Source organism: Ruditapes philippinarum, unplaced genomic scaffold (assembly GCF_026571515.1).
Source record: "Ruditapes philippinarum isolate M1 unplaced genomic scaffold, ASM2657151v2 ctg3322_1_1_1_1, whole genome shotgun sequence".
NCBI classification, from domain to species: Eukaryota; Metazoa; Mollusca; class Bivalvia; order Venerida; family Veneridae; genus Ruditapes; species Ruditapes philippinarum.
In genome coordinates, this window is record NW_026859142.1 from 235,091 (window position 1) to 244,795 (window position 9,705).

Sequence of the window (9,705 nt, forward strand, 5' to 3'; positions counted from 1 at the left end):
TTAAAAAATAACTGTAGAGTGTCCTTCAGTCCGTCTGTCTGTACATAAAAACTGTTTCCTGTGATCACTTTTAAAGAACTTTTTCAACAAATTTACTTAAAATAGAAACATAAGTGAATTGCCAATGGCCCTTCAGAATGTTGCTGGGGTTCTAACCGGTAGGGGACTTATGGATTGCTTGCAATACTATGATAATTGCTTGTTAATTTTAAAATTTTTACTCAATTGCATCGAATTCTTCTTCTTTGTGTTCATAATTGCCACCATTAGGTCACGCGCATTGAATAAGCTAATGAAAACTTTCCATTTCGTTTTTATCAAACCTTTTTTTAAAATATACCATGCACAAAACTCCATTGTACTTTAAAGTGAAATGTATAAAGCTATATAGCTTTAATTATTGTTTGAATTTTAAAAAAGAATACTTCCAAAATGTTTGTATGAATTGAAAATGGCCAAAAATTGCCTTAAAGCAGTGGCGCATGCACAAAGTCATTGCTGAACGGATAAACACTACTTAAAATAGCAAAAAAATATTTTGTTTCGGAAATTTTTATTCTGTTTACGTACATAATTCATGTGTATTAAATAACAGAAACATCCTATGTTACAACTATTTCGGGAATCAACCATATAATAATGGAAACAATATGATTTTACTGTTGATAAATTTTATAAAAATATTTCATAAGATATAGATTTATACCCTTTAACAGATATATTATATATGACCTATGCTTTAGTAAAATGCTGTAAAAATTCTTAGTTCAAATAGGAGCATTACCAAAATTGTGTCCGACTGGGACCACTTATATAATATTATATTAATGAGAAATACTGACTTCAAAATTCAAAACCGTTTCCAGAAAACTATGCAAACATCACTCGTGTTTAGCTTTTGAACGTTAAAATGATTTTCGAGAAGGATTTCAACATTTCAATTTTCTCGGACTTGTAGGAAAAGACTAAGTAGGAGCATTCTGAAAAAAAACTTGATCCCGTATTCAGGCCTAAATTAGGCATTAAAATTAATTTAACAATTATCGCAAGTACAATAGTCAATTAACCTGTGGTATTCTTAATTTAATTCTGATACCTTAACAATTTCTAATAATATATGCTACCTCGGAGTCGACAGGTTGTTGTCAAATATTTTAAATTTGGGGCATTCAGCAACTTCCCAAGTCGGTTTAAAGGGAAAATACTGTTGTTTTACTGACTTTCTTTTTCGGGTTGAGAAGACTCTTTTTTACTGTCAGTAAACTCCTATGAAAACCTTGTATTGTATTGTATTGAACAAATAAGTAGAACCCTACGAATCCTGTAGTTTGAAATTCCTACACGATGTCAGAAATGAAAACCATATGTAAGCAAGCAAGAATGCTTTTACCAAGAGCAAATTAATGTGTAAAAATTCTATATTGAGTTTAACTTTTACTAAGATTCAAGGCAGATAGACATTAGGTTTTTATAATTTTACATGTTGGTCTATTGGCATGTATAATTTAAAGCCTCTCCATGTGTCATTCATATTATTTTTGTTTCTTGTTATTATACTTATACACTGACATAGGTGAAAACAAGGCTTTTAGTTCCAACGCAAACAAACGAACAAATACATTATACATGATTTTTTAATTCAAAGTATATATTATAATAAATATATATATATTTTTTATATTTTTTGATAGTAAAAAGTTATTTATTAATCTAAAGAAACAGTAAAACATAATTCATAAATGTACAATTAACAACACTCAGCCCATATCTTTCATTTCAAATACATTTCATGTATGTTTTGACGATATGTTCATAATGGGCTATCAACAAAATGGTATAAATTTTTGTAGAATCAAATTGCACAAAACATCAATACACACTTTAGACCAACTCGTACAAGCACTCGACTTTAAAGAATAAGATGTAATAAATGGAGTCTCAGCCAGCAAATATTGATAAGAATTAAATATCATATAGATATGTTGATTGTGCGGTGTTGTTATGGAATAGTTAGCTATTATCTTTAAATTCCATTTATCTTTTTTCTTAATAGTTAAGAATGACAGTGTTAAGTTTGTAGAGTTATGATTAAAATATCACAGTAAGAAATATTACATAGAATTTTACACAAACATCATCAGTTGTACAATAAAAATCAAATACAATATCTAGAACAAGAGTCTGTCAAAGTCTAATGTAGACAAAGGTGCAAATATAGAAAGTCATGATTCATTTATAAACGTTTTTGTTGCACGACTTATGACGAAAGGTACCTTCGACTTTAGGATTTTGCAATTCAGTAAATTCAGTTAAGTTTGAATTAATCAAGTCAGACTTTCGGTTGTTAAGATGAGATTTCTTATAATTTGTTATTGCTGTTGCCCCTCCACCGCGACGAGGACGCGCTCCATATCGGGGAGGTAAAAACAAGGTTTAAGCCAAAGAAAAGATATATCACAATTTGGTTTAAACCAAAGAAGTGAAACATCTAAATAAGGTTTAAGCCAAAGTAGTTGTTCCTCGTGTATCTTATGTATGAAATATCTGAAATCTTCACAGAAATCTCATCCCCAGCTTTGAGACTGACAAGAGAAGATACAAAGCTACTGTATGAATTGTAATACCTATTTCGTGATACAACGTGGGGCTGTATATTTGTAACAATTTCGGTTTCAGCTTCGTCTAAGATATTGAATTTGTACAATGCATGTTCAATAGGTTTGGTCGCGTTTTTAATGTTCGGTTTTCCAGGAATGTCATTAAATTCTTCGAAAAGATCAACATATGAATAAATGAAATAAGTCCCGGATACGGGAACTACCAAACGGCCATTTCTGTACCGTACTCCGTACCGTAAGAAGCCGCTCGTGTCGAAAAGTTCTTTTCCGTGTCGCCATACTCGGATCGGCGTCATCTCTTCGCCTTTCGTATCTGAAATTGTTCATTAGTTCTGTTATGTATTTTGGTTATCTTTGCGTTCAACAAACAAGTTATGCGTTCGTTTTTCTTATCTAAAATGTGTCCATAAAAGGCTATGATAATTTCAAATCGTTGTGTTGGGGGGACATGATATACAACTATTTATCTCTGTATTAAACAAACATGATATTCACTACTTTAGATAACGCTGCATTACTTGATGATATACAACGTATAAAATACGAATAAGTTATGCATTTTATAAAGGATATCTCATTAAGCAAAGGTATACCTTTTTGTGGAAGTCATTGCATATTGACACCAGCTATGAAGGACATTTATTGTAAGGTTTTTAACCATCTATTCAATGCCACAATTTATTGTTAGCCAAAGAAATCAGTATTGAAAATTAAATTATATATTGAACGCATTTTAAACGTTTTAACACAAGGTAAAGGGTTTAAAAACCAATACTCCCTCAGAAGAAGAAAAACGATCATACTGATGTCATTATATTCTAAATACATACTTTTTGTATTTACAGGCTGTTCTTTTCCGGTAACCTTAGCAGACGGTTTCATTTCCCAAAAGTACCTATCATAAATTGCCATAAGATGACCTTGGTTTTCTTTCAAGAATCTTTGTTGCTGCTCTTCTTCTTTTTTTCTAACTTGGTCATAACTGACGGAAATTATCTATAATATACAAGTATGTTGAATACACATTTTAGAAAGCAATTCAAATCAAGCATAAGAATTTTAAGAATTCCTGCTAGAAAGCTATTTTAGAAAGCTATTTACTCATATTCTTCCTTTAAAGCGATGCATTTCCCTCTTTTGAACACTAAAGAATCATCAATGTTTTACGCTTCCTATGACGTATGAAAAGGAGAACCATGTTTGCATAAACCACGGATTTTCAATACAGACAATAAAGTTTGAAAATACAAAACATGAATATTTAAAATGCCTTTTAATATATGTAGGGAAATATGTTTTGTCATTTTGTATATTGTTCAACGCTTTTATTTGAAAACTAATCTGCAATGCATATAATTGTAAACATAGATAGCTTAAAACATAATGTATAGATAAAAATTATATTTGTGTATCTTACTTACAACATTCTAAATGTTAATGAATTATATCTAGAAGCCAATATCTCTTTTGTATTCGTAATATCTATATATAGGTACAAATCATAATTGTGTATGTTACTAACAACTTTGAAATGTCAATAATGTTTTGTGGCAAGGATACAGTAAAACCATAAAGCTAGTGAAGGACATTTAAACATTTTATCAACTTTCAACAGTTACTATTTATTCAGATCTAAATTATGATAGCGTACAAAACAAACATATATCTGTACACGTATACTGAAACAAAAAAGAAACTTTCTCCAAGTTTGAATGTAGATATGTTAGTACAGTTTTTCAATCCTTTTGAAACTCGATTTTTACGTTGAATAAACATATCTTGAATAAACATATCGGGGTTTTATACGGGGATTAGCTGACCGATTTTGCAAACAAAACTAGTTTTACAAGCTACTACATGTATATAAGTGTGTACATCTAAGTGGTACCCTTGAACAACTGGCACATACTTTGCGAAAGTTTCTTTTTTGGTTTTGCAATAAAGTGTTGTTAAAATGTTCTTAATTTAAAACAATTGTTAAGGCTTTGTGCAATGCTGTTGAAGTTCAAGACGATATTCTTTACTCCAAGCAGTGCTATTCAAAAAGTGCCTCTTGTACGCTTGAATTTTAATCTGCAATACATATAATTACAAGTATAGATAACTTAAATCATAAACTAATATACATGTTCACGGCTTACTTAATAGAGTAAGAAGTCAAATTAATGCATACTAGATGATGCAATTCAACGACTATTGCGTAAAAACGTAAACGCAAAGGTGGCACGTTTTGGCTTCCGTAGATTCGATATTCATGCTGATTTATGACTGAAACATAATACAGAATGTCACGTGATCAAGATCACTAAAGAATTATGGACACCAATACGTGTCTCTGTTAATTTTAGTTTAACCTCGAACTCATGTTTCTATGCAAAATCTCATATTTTCTTTAAAGATGAATATCCAAGGCAGAGAAGTGAGACAACATTCAAGCAAGAGACACCTGTACTAAGCCTTCATTACATTTGGAAGTAGTTTTAAGGATACTGTGTCAAATAACATTTGTAATGCGTTTATCGATAAATTGAAAAATAGAAATTATCGTCTCGGTGCACATACAAAAATAAAATGGAATCATAAAATAGCACTTAACTCTGCAAATTAATTTGCAGAACTTAAATTCGTGCAGCTTCAAAAGTTAAAGTTCATTTGCAGAAACTTTAATGTAATATAGAGCGTTATAAACTTTAACATACCTTTACTAACTGTACCTAAACTCCCTCCACTTACCCTATTTAAGTAACCATTAAGTCTCTGTGGTGTATCATCGCAAACTAGATGTCCCTTTTCAGCAGGTAAACTAATTTTATTATTTGACACAGTTGGAGGTAAGTCCGGCATAGACCACACAAGTGCCAAAACAATTACTAAGACCAGCAAAACAAGGCACAACATGCAAAGGGTAATAATCTTAAAACTTGGCCCCATGTCTTACTATTTTTTAAAGAAAAAAAAAGATATGGAATGCCGCAGTTAAAAGTATATCCCTTTACATTTTATGCAGCCCGCACAGTCAACACAATTATCCGAAATGAAATATTTTGCCCTGAGACTGTTTATTTATGAGCTCAGCAATAACCCGGACGTTTATTTTTAGCTGCAAAAATGTAGGTCACTTAAACTGAACGATTTTGTAAACTTGCGAATACTTTTTATATCATTTACTATATTTTTTGTTTATCATGTTAAGGTTTATATATATAAATTATACATGTATGTAGATGATGTACTTTGTACAAATCTAAATAAGATATTGTTAACCTTCACCTTATTTATACCATACTTATATATACTGATTAGTTTTCGGGAAGTGTTTCGTAAGTTTTCGTCATTTATTGCGTTCTTTATCATAGTAGTCTTCTTGATAAAGAAATCCACATTTTTTTAATAAAAGAGAAATGTCAAACATGTGTTGTTTAAAAATGTTTAGGTTATTTAACCGCTATTTTGACAACGACCCAAAGTCCTTGATATCGATTGGAATTTAAAACACAATACAATTACAATGTTATTTATAAACTCATACAAATACATTATTTGAATATTCAATGGCTTTGGCATAGATAATAACAAACTTAAACATTGAATGATATATTTCACATAATAATATAGATATATATTTAAACGCTATGGTGGCTGATTTGTGTCATTCGTGTTTTTGCCACTGCGTCCCCGCAAAGCGGAAATTCGGGTTTAATTCAAGTTAAAATGGCGGGCGCGGAGCGAAATACGCCTATTAACGGGTTCCGGGACGAAGTTTTTATAAATTGTTAAATCTGGACTTTTTACTTGACGGGGTCGCTGGGTGAAAACACGAATGGCACAAATCAGCCACCATAAAATACCGCAAAAGTCATATTATTTTATTAAATAAACTTTTCCTCGCGCCCCCGCGAATAAGCATGTTTTCGCTCCGCGCCCCATCGTTTTATTACAGTAACTTAAATGTCGCAGGGCGATGTTTTATTTATTTAATTTCGCCCCGCCCACCCGCTGATGAGCGTGTTGTCGCTCTGCTTCCCTGTCATTTTAACTTCTTAATTCTCGACATTTGGCTTAGCAAGGTCGCGGTGCAAAAACAGGCTTATGAGCTGGGGCTCATGCGATGTTTTATTTATCAAACTTTGTTTCGCGCCGCGCTTATAAGAGTGTTTTCGCTTATAAAAGTGTTTGAACAGCTTTTCATAATTGAATCGTGTTTTGCCCATCAAAAAGATGAAAGTTAAAATTAAAATATTGATTTTGCATATAACATTTTATATCATAAGTAAATGAAAAATGTATACATGTATTTAAGACATTTATAATTACTTAAAAAGTGAAATTAATGAGACATCAATCAAATTGCGTGAAATTGAAATTTATGACTTATTGTAAATGTTGTTGTGCCTCTATTATCAGCAATGATATTGCTATTATTATTTTTTTTTGTTATTACATCATCGTACCATTATGCTTTCACAATCGTGCATCACGATTTCGTCATCCGCTGGTAATATATATTTTGCAATCAACAATGGACCAGTTTCGTATTATCAAAATCCGCACTCCTCTTTGAAACCTAACAACCTTTAAAGTTTGAAGTTGATGTCTCAAATACTATCGAGTAACTAATATTTAAATGCACCAAAAATAACCAAAAGGCTATCACTCAAAAATTACGAAAAGTAAAGCTCATCCATGTTGTTATCTTAAATACACCAAAAGAAAAATGCAAACAAAAACATATACTCGGTTCTCCATGAACATATCTGAACTTTGAATATCTTTTCCTCTAGGTTTGATTGTTTAGAACCTTTCATAGCAATGATAATTCAAATATTCTAGGGGTGGGTAGGGTCATACGCTGTTTCAAATTTATTTCGTTGCTCCCGTTTTAACAGCACACGATCTCCTAATTTCAAATTATTTGGCTGAGCTCTACGTTTCTTATCATCGTTTATTTTGTTTTTCGTTTTTGAAAGACTGTCTCTGTCTCGAATATCTGTGTCTTTGTTGTCATTTTGAATCATTGTTTTTAATTTCCTATTAAATATCACTTCACTAGGAGCCTTTTGTGTAGTACTTTGTGGTGAGTTTCGAAAATTCAGAAGATATCAACTTAGCGCTTTTTATAATCTTATCTAGACGCTATCGCTGTATTAATTGCTTTTTGTAGTGGCGCCATGAATCTCTTAACTATTCAATTTGCTTGTTGGTGCAATTGAGTAATTCGTTTAAGTTTTAATCCCGAATAATCAGCAGATTCTCCGAATGCGCGACTTTGTTTTTCAGTACCTCTGGATTTCCTAATATCGACATATCGCCTCTAATTGCGTTATTACTGTCACTACAGCTGTCGATTTGATTCTCTCAACGACAGGAAATCTACTGTAGTCACACATTACAACTAGTAGCATGTAACCATCCGGAAATGGTCCACAAAAGTCACAACTGACTTCAGAAAAAAAACTCTTGTGGTAGTAATGTTGGTTTGATCGGATCTGGAATAGTTCTTGTTGATTCACATTGGCAAACAATTCATGCTTTACACATTTCTTCCACCATTGTATTCATATGTGGAAACCAACAATATTCTGCATTTTGTTTGGCCTTAGTGACCTTTATGCGAAAGCAAAACAGTTTGTTTTTGCAGACTTTCTGTTGAACTTTTGTACCCCGTAAAAGCACAAATTCCTCTTCTGTATATGCAACTGCGAGTTCTTTATTTTTGTTTTTGTATAATCGAAAACTTTCATCTAATTTTCATTTTTGAGTTTTTCAGTCATTTTTGCTAACGCATTTTACATGTTTTACACAGCTTAATATACAGTCCATTCCGGTAGCTTTTCCTACATCTTAAATATTCAATGCATCTGGCAAAGTGATCAGTGATAAAGCTGATATACTGATCTGCTTTTGTGTTTTTTTCATGTCTTGCATATGCTTGCCTGAAAAGATCTTTTGATATCATCATTTTACCTGGTCTATATATATGTTGTGAACTTTGAATGCAACGTTGTTATCTTGGTGACTGTATAGTCTTGATATTGTTAAAGATTGATTGAAGTTCAGCATGATCTGTTATCAGTTTAAATTCCTTGCCAAATAAATACAAATAGATATACTGAATCATGATAACAGCACTTAAAGCTTCTCTTTCTGCATGAGAATATCGCGTTTGAACTGAATTGTATGCTTTGCTTCCATATGATACTATTTTGCCGTTTCCTACCCTCACTTGCGGGGCAGCTACTAAGTTCTAAACCCATGGTGGCGGTAAACCTATAACCTTTTCAATGATATCCATTTCTTTTAAACTTTTAAGTTCCTTTTCGACTTTGAATGGTACTCTCTCCGAGGTGGTTGAGCTACATGTTAATCACTTTCATCAATATGAAACTTAACTTTCAGTCAACGTTAGCCTTGAAAACTTGAGAATATTCACCAATAATAATATGCGTCTTGCTTTGAACTAATTGTATTTGCGTAAAAATCCCGAGCTTTACCGATAATTCATAACTGATCAATGATTCTTTGTTGCCTTTAAAGATATGGAAATCAAAAATCTTGATGCCTATATTTTGATATAAACGTTGCTGCAAACGTTTAGGTGCGAATTCGTTTGATTTAAAACTAAACTGAGGATAGCTATTTACCCGCACTACTCGCTGACTACTTGTGTCCTTTGACATGTTTGATGCTTGAGTTTTTGATATTTCCATGGTTCTTGCTTTTGTAATCAAGTCATTAAGTGATTTATCTGGATCTTGTTAAGACTGTATTCTTATTTTTTGTGAAATAACACCCTGTATAATCTGGCTTTTAATTTCTGAGTCAATATCCGAAAGTTTACAATTCTTAGCTTTCTGACGTACATAAAAGGACAATTAAAGTAGGTCACTTCATCAAATTATCTAGATGAACTGATATCAAAGTTCAAATTTAGGTCACTTCGCCGAATCTATGTCAGCTGATTTACATCTTAAACTGCGCACATGGTCCGAATCTCTTAGCTTCAAGAAAAATAAGAGAATTTCATGATTTTGACATTGTTGGTTAAAGTCAATTAGACGTCAAGGCCATATCTATATTATGCAATATG

The 9,705-nt window shown here is 32.0% G+C and overlaps 1 protein-coding gene across 1 annotated transcript; it reads right to left on the reverse strand.

Moving 5' to 3' along the window:
* Positions 1-1,616: 1,616 nt before the first annotated feature.
* On the reverse strand, positions 1,617-5,653 carry LOC132755394 (tumor necrosis factor ligand superfamily member 15-like). Its single transcript, XM_060746262.1, has 3 exons — positions 5,352-5,653; positions 3,449-3,614; positions 1,617-2,931 (listed from the first exon to the last, which is right to left on the reverse strand). The coding sequence occupies exons 1-3, from the start codon at positions 5,547-5,549 to the stop codon at positions 2,489-2,491; spliced, it is 807 nt and encodes a 268-aa protein (XP_060602245.1). The 5' UTR covers positions 5,550-5,653; the 3' UTR covers positions 1,617-2,488.
* Between the last annotated feature and the right edge of the window lie 4,052 nt (positions 5,654-9,705).